Genomic DNA, 24453 nt, shown 5'->3' with positions numbered 1-24453 from the left:
GGCAGTTATAAGAGTCGAGGGATATGAAAGGGAAGCAGTGGTTGGGAAGGGAGTGAGACAGGGTTGTAGCCTCTCCCCGATGTTATTCAATCTGTATATTGAGCAAGCAGTGAAGGAAACAAAAGAAAAATTCGGGGTAGGTATTAAAATCCATGGAGAAGAAATAAAAACTTTGAGGTTCGCCGATGACATTGTAATTCTGTCAGAGTCAGCAAAGGACTTGGAAGAGCAGTTGAACGGAATGGATGGTGTCTTGAAGGGAGGATATAAGATGAACATCAACAAAAGCAAAACGAGGATAATGGAATGTAGTCGAATTAAGTCGGGTGATGCTGAGGTTATTAGACTAGGAAATGAGACACTTAAAGTAGTAAAGGAGTTTTGCTATTTGGGGAGCAAAATAACTGATGATGGTCGAAGTACAGAGGATATAAAATGTAGACTGGCAATGGCAAGGAAAGCGTTTCTGAAGAAGAGAAATTTGTTAACATCGAGTATAGATTTAAGTGTCAGGAAGTCGTTTCTGAAAGTATTTGTATGGAGTGTAGCCATGTATGGAAGTGAAACATGGACGATAAATAGTTTGGACAAGAGGAGAATAGAAGCTTTCGAAATGTGGTGCTACAGAAGAATGCTGAAGATTAGATGGGTAGATCACATAACTAATGAGGAGGTATTGAATAGAATTGGGGAGAAGAGGAGTTTGTGGCACAACTTGATTAGAAGAAGAGATCGGTTGATAGGACATGTTCTAAGACATCAAGAGATCACCAATTTAGTATTGGAGGGCAGCGTGGAGGGTAAAAATCGAAGAGGGGGACCAAGAGATGAATACGCTAAACAGATTCAGAAGGATGTAGGTTGCAGTAGGTACTGGGAGATGAAGAGGCTTGCACAGTATAGAGTAGCATGGAGAGCTGCATCAAACCAGTTTTCGGACTGAAGACCACAACAACAATTATATCACAAATATGATGCCGCGCGGGGTAGCTGAGAGGTGTAGGGCGTCTTGCACGGTTCGCGCGGCTGCCCCGTCGGAGATTCGAGTCCTCCCTCGGTCGTGGGTGTCTGTGTTGTTCTTAGCGTAAGTTAGTTTAAGTTAGATTAAGTAGTGTGTAAGCTTAGGGAGCGATGACCTCAGCAGTTTGGTCCCACAGGAACTTACCACAAAATTTCCAAAAATTTTATTGCCAAAAACATATTAGAGCCTGATCTGGTGATTGGCTCGTTGAATTACACTACGTCTTAAACGTCCGTTTTATCCTGCCTGTCGTTCATTTTCATGTTTCTTCGGCAGCGAAACTCGCTTAAAAAAGAAAAAGGTTTTCAAATGCAGATTATGCGTGCAAGAAAGCTATACTGATGTGCTCCCGCAGCAACAGCAACCACGTCGCAGTACTTTTGCATCGACACACAGGTTCTCATGGGAAAGAGGATCCGTCCTTGTCAGAATGACGAAAAAAAACACCTGATGTGGATGAGACTGGATTAGACATTACTGGTGGCACCAGCACTCTGTCAGTTGCACGAGCTTGCACCCAGTGTAGGCACTGATAGCATGTCCCAAATTACCCTGCTTATACCGATACACAGCTGGTTCAGAGATTTATGATCGCACTAGTGTATTATGACAATCAATCTACAATATATGTTCCTTTTTTGGGGGGTGGGGGTGATGAAATGGGATTGCACTGAACAATGCCCCTGCGGATACCACACATCCAAAGATAAACGAAAACTAGCCATTGTACAGTGCATGGCGGAGAGTACCAATGTACCAATATTATTCCAATCGCGCAATTCGCTACTGCCATCTTATAGACAATTGTGAATTCGTGCCTACGAAGTTCTCTAACCCGTTATTTAGTTGAACTAACCCGATGACAATTATATGAATCCGCCGCAAGTTATTCTTCTAAATAATAATATAACGGCGTGTGACGAGGGCCTCCCGTCGAGTAGACCGCTCGCCTGGTGCAAGTCTTTCTACTTGACGCCACTTCGGCGACTTGCGCGTCGATGGGGATGAAATTATGATGATTAGGACAACACAACACCCAGTCCCTGAGCGGAGAAAAATCTCCGACCCAGCTGGGAATCGAACCCGGGCCCTTAGGATTGACAGTCCATCGCGCTGACCACTCTTTTTTTTTCATTTTGTTCGATATTGTTCGTTGCTTTTGGTCTGGGCGGACGTCACAAGACATCCGTTCAAGTTGATCGTTGATTCTTTGACTCACCTTTTTTATTACAGAGAGCACGTAATCCTCTGAGCGAACACGCTGAGCTACCGGGGGCGGACATTCTCTAAATGACTTAACTGGACGTGCTGGTGAGGAAGGGCGTCTCGGGCGTCAACAGTAATAGGTGTAAATATCTTAATTCCACATGGCGGTATCAGAATGGTCAGGGGCTGCACCAACATTAAGCTAAGCTCTTTTTAGTCGGTTGTGTGGTATGGCGTCAGACGTGCTACGTAGCTGTTCACGAATGTCGGAAACCATTTGTTTTAAGTCTCTTAGTGACAAGTCTCAGGGCATACGAAGATTCTCCGTTAGATTCTTGTTGGAAAAGTATTAAGCTGATATTGGCAAAAATCACAGCAAGTTATCTACCAAAACAAATAGCATTCCGAACCTTGTTGACTGGATCTGGAATAGTGGCATCCCTTAATAGTGATTAGTAAGGCAAGCAAAAAGTACTGATATGATAGTATGACACGTCATCATCTTTGGCACAGCAACATAGGCTTAACACAGGCAGAGAAGCCAGGTTTCCGACGTGCACGCAGATCGCAGTAGAAGTGCACAAACGGCGTCACTCGCGGGCAGGCAGGACCGCCTAGGGAATATTAAGTTAATGGCCGTATTAAAAAAGAGTCATTGACAATTTCCCCGGAGGAGTGGATGGACTAACCTTTTTATCATGACGTCATCAAAGTGTCATATGTTAAAATGTACCGCCATTTTGCGGAATATGTTATGACGTCATTAACTTACAATGCTAAAGTGTCTTACTTCGTATTATTTTGTTGTCATTTTTATTATTTACAAAAGAACCGAATCCTGTCATTACATAATGTAAATACAGTTGCTCAAAAGGAGGAGTTGCAATTTATTTGTGATCTTAACGTCAGGCAGCTAATTGTTTACGATGTGCATTTCATGTGTCTTTTCTACGAGAATGGCGCATTTACACATCAAGCAGGTAGAACTGCGTGATAGTTGACCAAATTAAGTACGATCGTCTCACTATGATGATTGGACTCTGACATTTGCTCTAAATAAATAGGGATTGAGAAGTTATTATTACTGAAGAATATATATATTGTTTATAAATAGATAATCATAGAAAACTTTTCCTTCTACTACGGACTTGCTGATCCTTTCGCTACACAGCACAGATCTCAAATGACCTCTGTTGGCCGAGAGAAATGGGGCCAATGGGTGGAGGGGGGGGGGGGGCAACGAATGGACGAGAGACGTAACGCAATTGGCCAACCTCTCTTCACCTCTCCCTTCTTCCCCTCCCCTCCTCTTGCCCGGGAGCCACACTGAATATGATATGTACAATTGCATCAGCTGTAGTATAACATCGAAAAGTGCAGACTCTGTTGTTCCTGTTCTCCCTTACCCGAGAGGTATAGACTCCGGTGTTCGGGCTGATACTGTGTTCCTCAACTTCCGGAAGGCGCTCTATTCATTTATGCACTGTTACATAATGAACAAAATATATGATTATGGATTAGAGGACCAGCTTTATCAGTGTATAGAGGAGTTCTGTTAAAATATCACACACCATGACATTCTTAAAGGAGAGAAATCACAGACGAAAAATTAACTTGGTGCATGCGTGCTCGGTGAAAGTGTTTTAGGACCATTACTGCCCACTAAATAATATATATATGGCCTACTAGAAAACGTAAGTGGAATGAAGCTATCCGCGGACGATACTGTTGTATACGAAGTCGTAACGCTAGAAAATTGTGACGAAATGCAGGAAGAACTGCAGAGGATCGACAGTTGCTGCAGGAATTGGCAGTTGTCCACCACTATAAACAGATACATCACATAAAGACCTATTGTTCTATGGTGACACGTTTGCTGAAAAGTCACGAGAAGCACGCAAATCTGTTAAATATGTGGGAGTATTCGTACGGACACTAACTGTAGAAAAGGCAGATGCCTGACAGACTCGTTGAAAGAATTCTCCGAAAGTATAGTCCACCCACGTAGAACGTAACACACAAAACATAGTTCAACCTATACCTAAGTTTTGCTCTTCTGTCTGCATCCTTAACAGGTAGGATTAATAGATTAAATAGAAACGATCCAAAGAATTTCTAATAATTTCACACACCTTACACAGTGTTACGTTATCAATGCTATTGAAGTGTCTTGATTTTTCTCTAAGTCATGTCTCCATTATCAAGCAACACGTTAGAATTGCCTCTCTGATGCCTTTACCTTTCCTAAAGACAATCTGGTCGTCGTCTAACAGATCCTTAATTTTCTCTTCCATTCTTGTGCAAGTTATTGTTGCCAGAAACATAGATGCATGAGCTGTTAAGATAATTTTGCGTTAGTTATCCCTCTCGTATGATTCTACTATCGGATCCCCTAACAAATCGAGAGCAATGACTACTGCCACAGCCTGTTGCCCGTTGCATTTCAGTTACTGGAAGGTGAATTGCACGATTAATCGAGGGTGCGTTTCATTACCACTTGAGCATGACAAACATTCAACTATCTTCAATAGAAGACGCTATAGGACGAGTGGACATTCTAACATGATTTAAGAATTATGTTACCTCCCCCACACGAATTTCGCATAATTTGTGGTGTTTCAGTCATTCTTGCCACACGTTAGAAGTGTATAGAAACAAAAAAAGTGATATTAGTAGAAATTTAAACACCAACTTGATGAGTGCAGATGAAACTGTGTGAAGTATCTGTGACGCAGATGCGCCTCTCACGAAAATTTAGCAGTAATAGAAACGCTTGTCACAGTGGACGAAAGATTAAGTCCATCACTGAATCAGGTCAGAGCTTCACCAGGAGTGGGAGAGACATCATGCTCTGGTGTCGTGGCAAGGTCTTAGAGACTGCTTTTCTGACTTCGACAGGGCTATCAACGGAAGTCAGGTGTGTATCCTTTCCGTAAGCATGAAAGCGCTTTTGTAATATGAAATTTTCACTGTTCTCATATTTTGTATTACGTACGCCATAAAAGAGAAGGAGGACTAACTATGATGGTACAACAAACAGAGATGTTGAAAAGCACTAAGAGTATGCGTGGCCCTACTAATTTGTTTCTTGTTGTGATGCACGCTAGGAATTACCATACTGCTAAGACCCTTTTTTAAGCATTCTGTTTACGTCTGTAGAACAGTAGATAAGTACTGGTATTACTGGAAGACAACGGTAGGACGAACATTCTGTACAACAGATAATACCATGTGGCTGCTTCTGATTAAAGCAGCTCTCTAAAGACATTTAGAGAAGCTTGCTACTCGTAAAATTCTTCATTACTACAGTTGTAATAATAAAACAACTTTTTCGTTTGTAAATCAGTTCAAGTTCTTCATATCATGTTCTCATTTTAAAGCTATTACAAATTTTTGTGAATCTGAATGTAAAAGCAGTCTTAAATTTTCGAATGACTATCACGTCATGTCACGCTGGCAAACAGAGAGGTGAAACATAATGAATTTATTTGTACTTTTGTAAGATATTACGTCCAACAAGACAACTGATAACATAAAAATTAAATTCTAACAATTTACTGATTAATTTTTGAATAAATTTTTGAACTAATTTCGTATCTTCTGCAGTATCAGTTTTTCCAAGACAAAGACCGTGAACCATATTATTTGAGAGAGAAACATCGACCTCATAATCCCTCAAACAATTGGTAGCATCTTATCTGTATAAATAAAGCTATGAGTTCATATGTTTGATGTCAATGTCGCAATCGTTCACTCTATTTGTCGATGCCGACGAGAAAGAACAATAGAGGTTCCAAGTGATTCCTCTCTTTATGGCCATTTCATAAGTATGGGAAGCCGAAAGTTGTCAGAGAATGTGTGCAAGAGAGGTGTCGCTGTTCCCACTTACTGTGGGAGATGATTATTTTGTTTCGTTGGACGGAGCTTCACATCAAGCTCTTCCCGACCTACAATACAGTCGAACTCTGTAATAAAAATACTAAGAATAATAATAACTTCGAATTTGAATTACGGTTTGTGAATCCTTCGATACACAATAACAAGTGCTGGATAATTGTAATATTCAATACAGTTGTCGAATAAATCAGTCTGCTTAATAAAGCAATTGCTAAGAACATGAGATGTGACAAGCGACGAAATGAAGTCCGTTTAATACGAGGTAGCGGCAGTATCAAATATTTACATCAGTCTCGTTTTTTATCGTCTTGTATATATATGCAAAAAAGCCACACTCATCCATGTCATCTTTTATAAGTATCACTTGTGAATCCTTATCTTGTAGATTATTGCGGCTGGTGCTTTTGCACTGTAATGCTGTGTTGTATTGTGTTGTGTTGTGCTGTAATAATACGGATATCTATGGACTGAGTGGTTCTCAGTTTTCCTCCGACAACACTAAAGGGGCTGACGAGTCTAAAATCATCATGCGATGACCTGATCACCACCAGTAGTGCTACTTTTCCTTACGGTATTATAAAGGATTGCGCAGAGGTTAAGCCTATGCGCAGGACTTCAGAGCTCTGTCAAATGCACGTTGACGATGTGTCACTGCCTCTACATTTCCCACTGAAACTCTTGGGATCAAAGTTACTGCCAGCACTAGCATTCCAATCAGCTACTTCATTGAATGAAATTTTCATTTTGCAGCGGGGCGTGTACTGACATGAGAGTTCGTGACAGATTAAAACTGTGTGCCAGACCGAGACTCGAACTCGGGACCTTTGCCTTTCACGGGCAAGTGCTCTACCGACTGAGCTACCCAAGCACGACTCACGAGCTGTCCTCACAACTTAAGCACTATCTCGTCTTCTGACTTCCAAACTTCACAGAAGCTCTCCTGCGAAACTTGCATGTTGATTGGTTGATTTCGGAGAGGAGACCAAACAGCGAGGTCATTGGTCTCATGGGATTAGGGAAGGATGGGCAAGAAGTCGGCCGTGCCCTTTGAATAGGAACGATCCCGGCATTTGCGCAAGCGATTTAGGGGAATTGTGGAAAACCTTAATCAGGATGGCCGGACGCGGGTTTGAACCGTCATCCCCCAGAACGCGACCGAGTGAGGTGGCGCAGTGGTTAGACACTAGACTCGCATTCGGGAGGACGACGGTTCAATCCCGCGTCCGGCCATCCTGATTTAGGTTTTCCGTGATTTCCCTAAATCGCTCCAGGCAAATGCCGGGATGGTTCCTTTCAAAGGGCACGGCCAACTTCCTTCCCCGTCCTTCCCTAATCCGATGAGACCGATGACCTCGCTGTCTGGTCTCCTTCCCCAAACCAAGCAACCAACCCCAGATCGCGAGTCCAGTGCGCTAACCATTGCGCCACCGTACTTGTTAAACTTACAAGACTAGCTCTCCTGCAAGAAAGGATATTGCTGAGACATGGTTTAGGCACAAACAGGGAGCCGGCCGCTGGTGGCCGAGCGGTTGTAGGGGCTTCAGTCTGGAACCGCGTGACCGCTACGGTCGCAGGTTCGAATCCTGCCTCGGGCATGGATGTGTGTGATGTCCTTAGGTTAGTTAGGTTTAAGTAGTTCTAAGTTCTAGGGGACTGATGACCTCAGATGTTAAGTCCCATAGTGCTCAGAGCCATTTTGAACAGACAGGGAAATGTTTTCCAGCTTAAATTTTCACTGTGCAGCGGGGTCTACATTGAAATTAAACTTCCTGGCAGATAAAATCTGTGTGGCTGACCGAGAAAGGAAAAGTTCTAGTCTCGGTCCGGTACACAGTTTTAATCTGAAAGGAAGTTTCAGCTTCTTCCTTGTTGGTCAGCATCTCGCTGGCGGGAATTACAGCGTCGATTGCTGGTACGTTAATGTCGATCCAACCTTCTTTCATTAATAGGTTTGAATCCACAGGCTATCAAACTTCTACTGGTATGCAGATTTTTAGTTGCGGTAGATGGTCCCACTACGAGCAAAACCGTTAGTTTCGTTCGATGATTAACTTAGGGGGCTGTAATTTATTCTTACGTTATGAGACGAAGGCTTGGCGGACTGATTCTACATTCACGTAAAATGAAACGATTCTGTTTTTAGTTGTGGATAAAATGAAACGTAATCCTAAACAGTCCGATAATTTAGTTTAGAATGAAACGAATTGCATTTGTGAGAATTCCTAGGGCCTTGTTTTGGATGATTTGTACCGTTTTAATGGCAACTTCTGCTACCAGCCCCAATTTTCACAGCGACAGAACCACAGTGTCTCATATCAAAACTTTGGCTCGGACAGGAAATAGAAAATTTTGTGGTAAGTTCCTATGGGACCAAACTGCTGAGGCCATCGGTCTCTTAAGTTTACACACTATTTAATATAACTTAAACTAAATTAGGCTAAGGACAACACACACAGCCAGGCCCGAGGGAGGACTCGAAACTCCGAAGGGGGGAGCTGCACGAACAGTGGCAAGGTGCCTCAGACAGCGTGGCTACTTGGACAGTCAAGAGGTTCCCCTTAGAGGGTTAAATTGTTCCGCTGAACCACGGTTACACATTGTATAATATATCATTCTTTAATCAATATGGTATCAATTTCTGTTTTAGATAATTCATTTATGTTCGCCAGAAAATCTCCCTTTTAATAAGGCAAACTTGGTTTTCACTTCTGTAACTATCTCCTATAAGATCTGCATATTTTAGTAATTTTGACCAGCTATCGTATTCCATATTCTGTCTATATGGCTCTGAGCACTATGAGACTTAACTTCTGAGGTCATCAGTCCCCTAGAACTTAGAACTACTTAAACCTAACTAACCTAATGACATCACACACATCCATGCCTGAGGGAGGATTCGAACTTGCGACCGTAGCGGTTTAAAACTGACGCGCCTAGAACCGCACGGCCACACCGACCGGCTATTCTGTCTATACTACTCCCACAATTTTTCTTTCCTTTCTTCTTTCCAATATGGTAGTTCACACAGTTTTGTTCTCACAAAATGATTACAAAATGTAATGATATTAACCTGGGGATAACGAAGTTAATTATTGATATTCATCAATTGGATTTGCAGCTCCTTATGTTGACCGTGTTTGCAGTTAAAATTGTAGGATGTGAGATCTACCAGATATGCAAAACACCGTTTTCTCTCAGTACCGAAACATATTTCAGCGCCACTGTGCCATCATCAGCGGGTTTCCGTTTTATTTATTCTGTAATGTGAACATTTTTATTAAACGATAAAAAAATTATGTGCATGTTTAGTTCAAACAATAGTTCGTTTTGTCAACACCTTTACACTTGGTGTGCATGATTATCCGGATCACTTGTGTATTATTTACTACAGGTAGCTTGTCATCTGCAACTAAACGATGTTGATGAGAAATTTTGCTGGGAGTTAACGTACCATCTAGAATGTAATTTAGTTTGTCGCGATATTTCACGCCTATATTCGTGTTTGCTTACGTTTTCGTGTGGCGAGTTCTTTTATTCTCCGCATCATGGTGAAGCGTCGTGATGCACACGTAAATATATGTATTTTTCACAAATAAGGTCGTAAAACACTTTTCACTTCACTGAAACACAGTGTGATTGTGGTTTGTTGTGTGTCCCAGCCCAGTCAATGTTTATTTGTTCAACAGAGAGTTCGGCACAAAATTTGAATTTTGTTTACCTTTTTTTCTTTGTGTGTGTGTGTGTGTGTGTGTGTGTGTGTGTGTAGTCTTTATGTGTTTGTGTTTTCTTTTTTGATAAGTTCCTTTAATGTGTTAAATGGTGTGCCCTTGCAGAGTGTAGTGTATTAATTTAAGACCTGTTTTCCTTCTGCTTTTGCCTTCTGTATGTGGGAGGTTTCCTCAATCGTCAGTTTGCTGTATAGGCTGTGGCTGGGTTTTAGTATTCTGAAGTCAGTTTCTATTGTAGTTGGGTGTTAATTGTGGGCTACAAGGTGGTCAGCAAATGTGCTATGGGAGCTGTTGCTTTTTGAAAGTCTGAGATGTTCTGAATATCTGGTTTTGAAGTTTCTGCGTGTTTGTCCTATGTTCAGTGACTGGAAAGTATGGCATGTGAGTTCATGTATTCCATAATTATTTTTAATCATAAAACATCAGAGGAAATCACAGCCAACAAGCTAAAACAAAAATTAAAACAGAACAGTGCCATAGTAACAAGAGCATACAAAGGGAATATTACGATAATTAGGATGAAAAAGAATACATAGAAAAAAAACACTAGATTTTCTAGAAGACAACAACATCACAAAACTGATCAGTGACCCGATAGCAAGGTACCAGAAAAACATCCAACAGACACTGAAAAACATCAAAAATACATTCTCGAAAGGCCAGGTAGATAGAATGACACAGAAAAATACAAAAGCACCCACCTTAAATTCCCTACTAAAGGTTCACAAGGATAATATCCCATTAAGGTCCCTTATCTTCCAAAATGCTCCATCCTACCACCTAGCCCAACAGACAGACAGACACTACTAAACAAATTGTACACTTTTGATTACAATGGGAACCTGGAAAACTCAAAGGAGTTAATCAACAGAATCAAGAACATACACATACCAGACACAGCAACCCTCATATTATTCGACGTCTCATCAATGTAGATTTTTATTCCAGTAAATGAAACACCATCACACAAAGATTGAAACAACAATGAAACACACCAGACACACACATCAATGAAATAACAACCATACTCAAGGTCTTAACATCACAAAATTATAGTGAGTTCAACAAAGAATTTTATTCTCAACATGAAGGACTGCCAATTGGATCACCAATCAGTGGCCTCCTAGCTAACATACTTATGAACAACCTGGAGAACATGATCTTCAGACACATAAAACCAAAAAACTAAAAGGTTGTATACTGGTACCATTATGTTCTAATGTTCAAATGTGTGTGAAATCTTATGGGACTTAACTGCTAAGGTCATAAGTCCCTAAGCTTACACACAACCTAAATTAGCATGAGGACAAACACACACACCCATGCCCGAGGGAGGACTCGAACCTCCGCCGGGACCAGCCGCACAGTCCACGACTGCAACGCCCCTAGACCGCTCGGCTAATCCTGCGGGGCGGTACCATAATGTCGATGACATTATATGCCTAATTGATGAACCACATACAAACATAGAACAGCTGCACAATGAAATAAACAACTTACACCGAAAAGTTAACTTCACTTTAGAAACAGAAACTAACAACACACTACATTTTCTAGATCTCACCATACATACAACAAACAACACACACAACTTCACAACATTCAGGAAACCGACAACCACAAGCACCACCATTCACAACCTATCGAACCACTCCTTGACACATAAGGAAGCAAACTTCACATTGATGCTCCATAGATTAAACAGAACACCCACGAACAAACAGAACTACACACAAGACTAAACACAATAAAACAAATAGCGGTAGAAAGTGGTTGTGATACCCATATCAAAAAATATGTAAACAATACAAAAATGAGTATACCACCCACCCACCTACACCTACACACACACACACACACACACACACACACACACACACACACACACACACGCACACACGAAAAATGGATACACTACAATCTGCAAAAACTCACCATTTCCACACAAAAGGAACACCATGTAAAAGACAACACACAGCAAGACAACACACAGCTAAGAAGCGTACAGAAAGCACACACACACACACTCACTCACTCACACACACACACACACACACACACACACACACACACACACACAAAGAAAAAGCAAACAAAATTCAAATTTGGCTCCGAACTCTCTGGTGAACAAATGAATACTGATTGGGCTGGGTCACACAACAAACCACAATCACACTGTGTTTTGGTGAAGTGAAAAGTGTTTTACGACCTTATTTGTGAAAAATACGTGTTATATTTACGTGTGCTTCACCGCACTTCACCATGATGCGGAGAATAAAAAGGCTCGCCACACGAAAACGTAAGCAAAAACGAATATAGGCGCGAAATATCGCGACAAACTAAATTACATTCTAGATGATAGGTTAATTCCCAGCAAAATTTCTCATCAACATCGTTTGGTTGCAGATGACAAGCTACCTGTAGTAAATAATACACAAGTGATTCGGAAAAATCATGCACGCAAAGTGTAAAGGTATTAACAAAAAGAAACTAACTATTGTTTGAACCAAACATCCACATAATCTTATAATCATTTAATAAAAATGTTCACATTACAGAATAAATAAAACGGAAAGCCACTGATGACGGCACAGTGGTGCTGAAACATGTTTGGGTACTGAGAAAAAACGGTGTTTTGCATATCTGCGAGAACTCACATCCTACAATTTTAATTTTGATCTTTAGTCAAGAACTTTATTATTACTATTTTGTTAATATGGAATGTCCGTCTCTACAAGTTGATAGTCCGTGTATTTGTCATACGTGTTTCCCTTTCTTTTATTTGTGGATCTGTTTTTCCATCTGCGCCATGACGGAAATCTGTTTATCCTGCGAAGTATAGGATGCCCTGTTATGGACATTTGTTGGCATATTTCACTATACCCAATTTACATTTTCCTAGCGCGTTTTATTTTCAAATCGTTTATACTGCCTGTAGTAGTATTCTCAGTAGATAACACTAAAGACAGTTAGCACACGTTAAAGAAAAAAACACTATTGTTAACGTCAAACGGATGAAGTACACTACACACATAAACGTTCATAGTACGACATCTTGGACTTAACAAGGTAACTGAATACAATGAAAATACTTCACGAATGTGCAAAGAGGATCACACGAAGCCGGCCTGTGTGACCGATCGGTTCTAGGCGCTTCCGTCTGGAACCGCGCGATCGCTACGGTCGCAGGTTCGAATCCTGCCTCGGGCATGGATGTGTGTGATGTCCTTAGGTTAGTTAGGTTTAAGTAGTTCTAAGTTCTAGGGGACTGATGACCTCAGATGTTAAGTCCCATAATGCTCAGAGCCATTTGAACCATTTTTTTTTGTTGTTGATCACACGAAATCAACACGGAGGTTGTTTCAAAAACGAAGAAAAAAAGAAACTTAGTTCTGCAAATAGGTTTTTTTGGAGCAAGTACGGATCTTACGAACTAAAAAAAATGATAGTAATCATTACTCATGGGAGGTTATTGTTTCCCACAATATGACTGTAGCAGACAACAATGCTAGAGGATGAAGAGAGGAAAACAGGACTGTTTTTGTGATACAGATATTACAGCGATATGTTATTACCTTGTTTTTGTAGCAATGTGTATGGCTTGGACAAACGGAGTAAAATAGAAGGGTTCCAGGAGCTTCATAATCATGAGACTGTCACTGTCTCGCTTCTCACGTTTCCGTTTTATGAACCTGTCGATTATCCTCCCTTGTGATGGTTCGTCACCGAAATCCTGCGCAGACTTGAACTTGCCTCTTCCAGCTTCGACACGACCTGGAAGAATAATTTCATCAAACCATTTACATTTGTGCTAATACGGATCGTACTTAAAAATTGATGATATACTGTTAAATTTATTCAAGGATGAAAATAAGAGCAATAAATGTGATGGGGAAGGAAGGAATATTGAGATTTAACGTTCCGTCGACGACGATATGAGTAGTGTACTATAGTAAGACTAAGTTACTTCGCTCTGTAAATTTTTTCGTTATATATCTACGTAGACAGTTTATTAATAGGAATTACGTCATATTTAATGAAGGAACGTTGTTTCATAAAACTACAGTGCCTTTAGAACAGCTTCCATTTAAGCTTGGGAAATAAACTGCTGGATGAAATTTGAAGTTATTTCATAAGCTCATTTTTTAAACTTAGTAATAACCAGTTTTAGGCAATAATAGATACAATTTCAGGTATAATGTTGGCACCATGTGCGTTGTACTCCTACTGGAAGAAAGTAGCTAAGCAGCTGGAAGGACATGTGTCGTTACCTAAGGTCTAATCGATTTAAACAATACGAGCTACTGGTACACTTGCGGCACACGGACCTGCACCTACCTGTGAACATTGTCTCAGCAGATCATCAGTAGGGAAGCCGAGTGAAACCTACTGTACTTCGACGTGAACCAGGCTGCAATTAAAGTCACTAATCAACGTTTCGGGAGAAAATTTTCATATGAAATAAAAGGTTGGTTATTTTGCCCTCAGTTAATATATTCTGAAACTTAGTGAACAAGTATCACTGCCAAGCCCGCGCTAGTCTTAACACAGTCACTCACAATCCCTTTCACTCACGTTAGCAAGTTTATGGTGTTCCATTTCCCGAAAACGTAATAGCTACAAAAATACTGATTGTTTTTGATTGATAATGCTCGCCAAATATTAAGTCTGTCGGTACCAAATGCAGTCACAGTTTTCAGCCAACGACCTGCTCAATACGCCACGCGGATTATATGTATTATCTCGTCACAAAATTCACTTAAAAATTCCGAAATTTCTACACACACATCGGAATAATTATGCCGTCACTTTCCAACACTTTTGATGTATGAAATGCTGCTAGATCCGGCAACTTATTTCCATCGGAAACACTACTACTGCACACGTCCGATCTCTTTCACGGCTAGGCTTCGACTCCTCTCTAGAACACTCTAAGTCTTCTCTACCAGCAGAGAAAAGCGTGCGAAGAATATTGCTTTACCATTGTTCAGTTTACCCAACCGCCAATAGCAAAACAACACTCTCCCGCGTCAGTCCGCGCTTTTCATCAATAACCAATGGCAAAATAGTAAACCTAACGACTTCACTTTTTACCAACGTAATTATCTAATATGCTGTAGTTTTCCTTATGCATAAAATTATTTACTATTGTTATTTATACCTGAATTAACTTTCCATTTACCATAAACTTACTTTACAAATCTATTCTACAAAAATCCCATTTGTCCACATCCATACTTCTTCGAAATATTCCCACACTAAATCCCACTACATAACTCGTTAAACAATTATATTCATATTAACCTTAAACCACACTCACGCATCATTCATACTGCTAAAACACATTTATAACATTTTACATACACAAAAAGGCATAATAACACTTTATGAGAATACTAGAACAGTTTACGAAAAACATTCTATTACTTTAGTGAACTCTAGTGGGCACAATCGAAACTAAAATCACAGTCCCCCTATCCAATATTGTCCTCTGTCGGCTACGTGCGCGTCCAGTCTCGCGTCACCATCTGTCACTATCCAGCTCTGAGGCACATCTCCCACTTAACCGCCTCCAAGGCAGGATCGTTATACGGCGCTACGCCTCACACTGAGATGACAAAACTCCAGGGATTGCGATAGAAATAAACACAGATGGCGGTAGTATCGCGTACACAAGATTTAAAAGGACAGTCCACTGGAAGAGCAGTCGTTTTTACCCTTATGATTCCTGTGGAAAAGTTTCCTATGTGATTGTGGCCGCACGACGGGAATTGATCTTTGAAGGCGGAATGGTAGTTGGAGCTGGAGACTGTAATATTTCTTGCTTAGTCAGCCATCTTATTAGGCTCCAAGAAACTGTTCCCAGAGCAGTGGAGATGCAAGAAGTATATAGAAGTCGAAATGTGGTGTGAGGTACCTGTGACAGATGTTAGATTCGGTACCATTCCCGTGAGAAAGACCGCCTGCATAATGCTGCTGCTCTGTGATTGGCTGCTTGTTCGGAGCAAGGGTGCCAAAACGTTAAAGTATAGTTACTATTATTAGTTAAACTACTCATTGGAATGACTTCATTTTGTAATATAAATATCTCTCTACAGCTGACTATCAATCAGTCATTTTAAAATTATTAAAAACAATTTAAATCAAAAACAAAAGACTGGCGAAATTGCAGACGAAGCACTTCGGAAGCGTTCGTGTCACGCCTTTTCTGGTATGGCGCGCGAAGTGTTTCGGGCTGTTCGTCACTCTGGATTAGGTAGTCGAGAAGAACAGACATGTCTGTCGTAGGATGTGTTTCAAATTTTATTTAAGTTCCTGTTCGTCACTTTGGATTAGGAAGTCGAGATGTACAGTCATGTTGTCTGTGGCAGGATGTGTTTGCCAGTATTCAGTATTAAAAGATTCACTCCGGTAGTCATGAGGCACAGACAAGTGCCACAAATAGTGTGAAGATACATTTTCGTAAACATTGTGTTTGATCATGTACTTTGCTGTATCAGAAGGTGTTGTATTAAGATCATGTAGTCTTCTCGTGTGGCTATATTAAAATACGCGAGTGGCATCCCAAAGAAGTGATACATTATTTCTCAACAGAACCTCGCTAAAAGTCAGTTTCAGCCTCAAGATACAGAACCTACGACCTGCGTGCTGTTTTCTGCGATGGGGACATCAACTTGAAGACAGCAGGTTAGTGAACTATAACAGAACCTTTGTATTCCACACAGTGCAGTGGAAACAACTAGACGTCTCGCGTGTACTGCACGCACAGAACAAATGTGCTCAGTGACACGTCATCTGCAGTAATGCAGAGGAGGTAAAGGAGGATGACCGTTATTAACACCAACAATCAATTCATTGTCCCTTTCTTGCCGTAAGACATGCGACATTCCACTTCGGAAATCTTCAGGTAATTCAGTATTCCGAAATCCACAGCGTCAGGAGTGTGCCAAGAATACCAAATGTCAGGCATGGTAGGACAGCGCTGTGGCCGACGGCTTTCACTTAGCGACCGAGAACAGCGGTGTTTGCGTAGAAATGTCAGTGCTAACAGACAAGCAACACTGCCTGAAATAACCGCAGAAATCAATGTGACAGAGCGGCGAACTTTGGCGTTAATGGGCTATGGCAGCAGGTGACCGACAGGAGTGCTTTAGATAACAGCACGACATTGCCCGCAGCGCCTCTCCTGGGCTCGTACCATATCGGTTATTGCCTAGACGTGTGGAAAATCTTGGCCTGGTCAGATGAGTCACGATTTCCGTTGGTAACAGCTGATGATAGGTTTCGAGTGCGGCGCAGACCCCACGAAGCCATAGACCCAAGTTGTCATCAAGGCAATGTGCAAGCGGGTGATGGGTTGGGTTTGGGGTTGTTTGGGGGAAGAGACCAAACAGCAAGGTTATCGGTCTCATCGGATTAGCGATGGATGGGGAAGGAAGTCGGCCGTGCCCTTTCAAAGGAACCATCCCGGCATTTACCTGGAGCGATTTAGGGAAATCACGGAAAACCTAAATCAGGATGGCCGGACGCGGAATTGAACCGTCGTCCTCCCGAATGCGAGTCCAGTGTGCTAACTGCTGCGCCACCTCGCTCGGTGCTGGTGATCGCTCTATAATGCTTTGATGTGTGTTTATATGGAATAGACGGGTCATTGACTGGAAGTGGTATGTTTAGCTACTTTGAGAAAATTTGTAGCCACTCAAACTTCATGCACCGCAGCAAAGATGGATTTTTAATGTATGACAATGTTGCATGTCACTGGTAGACAACTGTTCGCGATTGGTTTGAAGAGAATTTTCTGGACAATTCGAGAGAATGGTTTGGCCACCCACATCGCCCGACATGATTCTTATCGAACATTTACGGGACGTAATCGAGAGGTTTATTTGTGCACAAAATCCTGCACCAGCAACACTTACGCAATTGTGGACGGCTATGGATGCAACATGACTTAATATTTCTGCAAGGGTCTTCCAACGACTTGTTAATTCCATGCCACATCGAATTGCTGCAGTATGCTGTGAATAAGGAGGCCCGACACGGTATTGGAAGGTATCCCATGACTATTGTCTCCTCAGGGTAATACGTGTGAATAATTTCTTCACTAGTTCATTAGGGGAATATTAATAAATCTGAAGTGTTCTCTGCATGATACTACTGCTATGGAAGGTTGCGGGGCCATTCTTATGTTTTGGAACATTGCGTAGGTGCTCTCCCACGCGGGTGTTGTGGTTACGATTGACTGATGTGGACTACAGGAATCCGTCGGAGGTGAAGGTGGCTGCAGCAAGACACATGAAGTTCAGGATGGCTGTTAATTATTGATGAGGCGAGAGCAGGTGTCCGCCGTAGTAAGAGGAGCACAGCCTGCCATCGATCCGCGGTGCACTCGCACTGGCGCGATGGAGGCAGAAATGCCGCTGGGAGACGATGCTTAAAGGCCGGTTCCCACTAGAGCGCGGCAGCGCGGCGTGCGGCAACGGCAGCGGCAAGCGTTTTCCGCGTTGACGCGGCGGCTCGCGGAATTGGCGTTCCCACCTGGAAGCGGCAGACGCTAGCGGTAGCCAATGACGGACAGCCACTGAGGTACGGGCTGGGACCCACCGAAACGACCGGTGTGTTTGAATAACTATATCTTACACCTACATGAAGGAAAGACGAAGTTGGTGAAGACATACCAATTTTTCATTTTCTGAACATTGTACTCTTTCACATATTTCAGTATTCATGTTTTCTCATTTCACCATAAACAGATTTCATGACTACCGTTCATTGTTCACTATCTCCTTACACATTGAAACAATGTACGACAAAAGAGATTATTCATATGGTTAAGCGAGACAAAAATTTAAAATGTGATACGGTAGCATGTACAGGAAAACAGTAAGAACACAAAGGCTTGGGGGAAGGGATGAAAGTGGAAGCCACCTAATAGAATTTCGCACAGAGCACCTTGCTTAAGAATCATGAAAGAATAATATATTTTTGGAACAAAGTTTTCGAAACCATATTTTAAATTCTAAGACATTTCCTGGTGCAGACGCAAACCTACAATAATTTATTGGTTACGAGCTCAGGTTTACAACTAAAGAGACTGTAAACGATAGCAAATTAAGGAAATGGAACTTGAATAAGTCAAGACCCACAGTTTTTCGATAATTTTAAAGTTACCGTAATGCAACGACTGACTGAAACAGAGGAAGGAATCCGCTGGAATACGAATAGATATCTTTGAGAGAAGAAGTGGTGAATGCAGCAGAGTACATGAACGGGAAGAAGGTATAGTAGAAATCGTTAGATAAAACGTGATATATTAAATTTGACACAAGGGAAAATATAAAAAAGTAGCAAATAAAGTAGGCCATCGGAAATAGAAAAGTCTAAATATGACGTTAACAGAAAGTCCAAAATTGCAATGCGATTTTGCTCTTGGAAAACATAAGGGAATGAAAATGAAAAAGAACAAAGAAAACTTTGCTCAAAGGAGAAGCAACTGTCAAGAACTCATTTGGCAAGCCAGAACTAAGCAAATAAGAGAAGGCTAGATATTGGAAGGAATATGTAGACAGGAGAGAGGGAGGGGTTGTACAAACTAACATAAGTACAATGTTAGATTCCTGTGAGATGTCTGAACACGCAAGGCAATACTGATCCTACCACTTAACTAAGTAGACACACTGAAGAACAGCGATACTGTGTTTATAGCATTTGCATGTTTAGAGAAAGGTTTTGACAATCTTAATTAAAACATTCTTTGAACCTCTGGAGATGTCATCGATAAAACACAGGGCCACAAGATTATCTAGAACTTGTACAGAAACCAAACTGCATTTCTAATACTTCAATGACTTGAAAGGGAAGCAGTAATTGAGAAGGCAGAAGTAGAGAGGATATAAAATGAAGACTGTGAATAGCAAGAAAAGCGTTCTGAAAAAGAAAATTTGTTCACATGGAATATAAATTGTAATGATTGGGTACTATTTTACGAAGGTATTTGTGTGGAGTGCAGCCTTGTAAGTGAAACGTGGGCGATGAACAGTTCTGTCGAGAAGACAATGGACGCTTTCAAAACGTGGTGATCAATAAGAATGCTGAAGAGTAGATATGAGGATCGTGTAACTAAAGAAGAGGTACGGAATTAAATACAGGAGGAAGAGGAAATTATGGCACAACTTTGACTACAAGAGGGGTAAGTTGACAGGACATTTTATGAGGCGTCAAAGAGTGAGGACAAAGGGGTTGGGTGATAGTATTCTGATAATAATCATTTGTTCAAATGCTATTCTACTATTTTATCTGTTAATGTAAGCAGTGAATTTAGTTTTCCATGCACTCCTCCACAAAACATTTAAACCAAAACTGAAATCAGATTAACACTAAACCTTTCAACCACTGTCTGACTACTACTGCATTCACTTTCAACTTTCTATAACTATCACTGGCTAGCCCCACACATATGCAGATATAAGGAGAACAGAAATAAACAAACAATTTCAGCATATAATTCTTTAGGTTGGCAACATGTACATAAACAAACCAAACAGGAAGGGGCATGAGGTGAACACACTGTAGTTACGACTTCAAATCAGTGTTTTCGGTAAAATGTCTACAGCTAGTGACAGAAGAAAAAAGAGCGAACATGAAAATGTGCTTATGTTCCATAATCTAAGTTTTAGTTCAACCTCCAGCATGTGACCAGGTGAGGGCAAACGTATATGTCCGCCAAAAACTCGATTCACTGTAAGTAATCAGTTATGCATTTAAAACAAAACTGAATCATTCTAGATTCCATCGAAAATGCCTTAAAGTAAAAGGCGAAACGCGCCTTGAACCAATAAAGTACACTCGATAAAGAAAAAAAAAACGTTTGTTACTTACCAAAGGAAATAATCAATAGCTGTAGATACTTAGCAAATTACATCTTATGACATACCAGCAAATTAGTTTCTGTTTAACTTCTCATTCCACACGCTATTAAATGCTGTTTAAAAAAAAATCATCTATCCCTTCTGAAAAACTGTAGTTTCTTTCATATCTCGGTAGATAAACAGATTTTGGATATTTATCATGCGACGAAATACATGACTTTTTACAAGTTATCGTTTGCAAAAAAACGCTTTTAGATTTCTTGAACCGTTTACGAAATTTGCAGTTGATACAACCACATGGTTTACGACGAGCAGGACGAAGTATCGGTCGCGTCGCAAGCGACCCGCGCACGGTCACCGCACAGCCCATCCGCCGACATATCATTCAATATCTCGAGAACGGTGATAGCTATCGTTCTGCTCTCAGCTTTAAAAACAATTTCGATATGTTGACTAAATTTCATACGCAATAATGTATTACCTAAAATGAACTGTACGCAAAGTCCACGCAATGCGTTTTTACCTCTGCACACTCATTAAAATTTCGTGTAAAGGTTTACGTAAATGCGATACAGCACGCAACCACGCCGAATATCGAAAAGAAATTCGGCCCTTTATCGAGAGAAGATATCAGGCTGTAACATGCCCAAGAATCAAATTTTTCTACCGAATAGTTTCCTTGGAATCGGATGATAAGTATTTCATAGCTGCCGCCGCGTCCGCGCCAGCGGTTCGGCGAAAGTTCTTGTGGCCCGGGGTTGCGTACCTGACGTCACGCTCAGCGCGTTCTGTGATTGGCGGCGCGCACCTGGGGCGCGTCACACGGCAGCGGAAGGAGTTCGACATGGGCAAACCGCGACGCAGAGCCCGCCGCGCCTTGCGGCTGACGCCGTTTCCATGGCAACCACGCTGCTAACGCGCGGTTTTGACGCGCGGCAGCCCTAGTGGGAACCGGCCTTAAGGCCTTAAGGCCTTAAGGCCGGTTCCCACTAGAGCGCGGCAGCGCGGCGTGCGGCAACGGCAGCGGCAAGCGTTTTCCGCGTTGACGCGGCGGCCTGCGTAATTGGCGTTCCCACCTGGAAGCGACAGACGCTAGCGGTAGCCAATGACGGACAGCCACTGAGGTACGGGGTGGGACCCACCGAAACGCCCGGTGCGTTTGACTATATCTTACGCCTACATGAAGGAAAGACGAAGTTGGGTGAAGACATACCAATTTCTCATTTTCTGTACAATGTACTCTTTCACATATTTCATTATTCATGTTTCTCATTTCACCATAAACAGATTTCATGACTACTGTTCATGATTGTTCACTATTTCGTAACACATTGAAACAATGTACGACAAAAGAGATTATTCAGATAGTTAAGCAACACAAAAATTTAAAATGTGATACGCTAGCATGTACACGAAAACAGTAAGAACACAAAGGCTTGTGGGAAGGGATGAAAGTGGAAGCCACCTGATAGAATTTCGCACAGAGCATAATGTAATCATCGCCAGCACCTTGCTTAAGAATCGTGAAAGAATAATATATTTTTGGAACAAAATTTTCGAAACCAGATTTTAAATTCTAAGACATTTCCTGGTGCAGACGCAAACCTACAATAATTTATTGGTCACGAGCTGCGGTTTACAACTAAAGAGACAGTAAACGATAGCAAATTAAGGAAATGGAACTTGAATAAGTCAAGACCCACAGTATTTAGATAATCTTAAAGTTACCGTAATGCAACGACTGACAGAAACAGAGGAAGGAATCAGCCAGAATACGAATGGATATCTTTGAGAGAAGAAGTGGTGAATGCAGCAGAGTACGTGAACGGGAAGAAGGTACAGTAGAAATCGTTATATAAAACGTGATATATTAAATTTGACACAAGGGAAAGTATAAAAAAGTAGCAAATAAAGTAGGCCATCGGAAACAGAAATGTCTAAATATGACGTTAACAGAAAGTCCAAAATTGCAATGCGATTTTGCTCTTGGAAAACATAGGGGAATGAAAAATGAGAAAGAACAAAGAAAACTTTGCTCAAAGGAGAAACAACTGTCAAGAACTCATTTGGCAAAGCCAGAACTAAGCAAATGAGAGAAGGCTAGAAAGTGGAAGGAATATGTAGAGAGGAGAGGGGGAGGGGTTGTACAAACTAACATAAGCACAATATTAGATTCCTGTGAGATCTGTCTGAACACGCAAGGCAATACTGATCCTACAACTTAGCTAAGTAGACACACTGAAGAACAGCGAAACTGTGTTTATAGCATTTGCATGTTTAGAGAAAGGTTTTGACAATCTTAATTAAAACATTCTTTGAAACTCTGGAGATGTCATCGATAAAACACAGGGCCACAAGATTATCTAGAACTTGTACAGAAACCAAACTGCATTTCTAATACTTCAATGACTTGAAAGGGAAGCAGTAATTGAGAAGGCAGAAGTAGAGAGGATATAAAATGAAGACTGTGAATAACAACAAAAGCATTCTGAAAAAGAAAATTTGTTCACATCGAATATAACTTCTAATGACTGGGTACTAAAACAAAGGTATTTGTGTGGAGTACGGTATTTGTGTGGAGTGCAGCCTTGTATGTAAGTGAAACGTGGGCGATGAACAGTTCTGTCAAGAAGACAGTGGACGCTTTCAAAACGTGGTGATCAACAAGAATTCTGAAGATTGGATATGAGGATCGTGTAACTAAAGAAGAGGTACGGAATTAAATAGAGGAGGAAGAGGAAATTAAGGCACAACTTTGACTACAAGAGGGGTAAGTTCACAGGACATATTATGAGGCGTCAAAGAGTGAGGACAACGGGGTTGGGTAATAGTATTCTGATAATAATCATCTGTTGAAATGCTATTCTACTATTTTATCTATTAATGTAAGCAGTGAATTTACTCTTCCACAAAACATTTAAACCAAAACTGAAATCAGTTGAACACCAAATCTTTCAACCACTGTCTGACAACTTCTGCATTCACTTTCAACTTTCTGTAACTATCACTGGCTAGCCACACACACATACAGATATAAGGAGAACATAAATAAACAAACATTAGTTTTCAGCATATAATTCTTTAGGTTGGCAACATGTACAGAAACAAACCAAACAGGAAGGGACATGAAGTGAACACACTGTAGTTACGACTTCAAATCAGTGTTTTCTGTAAAATGTCTACAGCTAGTGACAGAAGAAAAAAGAGCGAACATGAAAATGTGCTTATGTTCCATAATCTAAGTTTTAGTTCAACCTCCAGCATGTGACCAGGTGAGGGCAAACGTATATGTCCGCCAAAAACTCGATTCACTGTAAGTAATCAGTTATGCATTTAAAACAAAACTGTTTTATAATCTGCAAGTATCACATATCGAAACAAAACTGAATCATTCTAGAATCCACCGAAGATGCCTTAAAGTAAAAGGCGAAACGCGTCTTGAACCAATAAAGTACACTGGATAAAGAAAAAAACGTTTGTTACTTCCAAAGGAAATAATCAATAGCTGTAGATACTTAGCAAATTACATCTTATGGCATACCAGTAAATTAGTCTCGGTTTAACTTCTAATTCCACATGCTATTAAATGCTGTTTAAAAAAATTCATCTATCCCTTCCGAAAAACTGTAGTTTCTTTCATATCTCGGTAGATAAACAGATTTAGGATATGTATCATGTGACGAAATACATACGCGTTTCGATTTCTGAACCGTTTACAAAATTTGCAGTTGAT

General features: G+C 41.0%; 1 protein-coding gene across 1 annotated transcript in view; it reads right to left on the bottom strand.

The window, feature by feature from the left end:
• Positions 1-24453, bottom strand: part of LOC126248460 (uncharacterized) — a 114671-nt gene that overhangs the window by 71664 nt on the left and 18554 nt on the right. The window contains exon 2 of the mRNA XM_049949505.1: positions 13428-13626. Within this exon, the coding sequence (XP_049805462.1) occupies positions 13428-13626 (199 nt within the window). The remainder of the gene's footprint in view (positions 1-13427; positions 13627-24453) is intronic.

Source organism: Schistocerca nitens, chromosome 1 (assembly GCF_023898315.1).
Source record: "Schistocerca nitens isolate TAMUIC-IGC-003100 chromosome 1, iqSchNite1.1, whole genome shotgun sequence".
Taxonomy (NCBI): Eukaryota; Metazoa; Arthropoda; class Insecta; order Orthoptera; family Acrididae; genus Schistocerca; species Schistocerca nitens.
The sequence above is the reverse complement of the archived record's forward strand: the minus strand, read 5'-3'. Positions and strand labels throughout refer to the sequence as shown.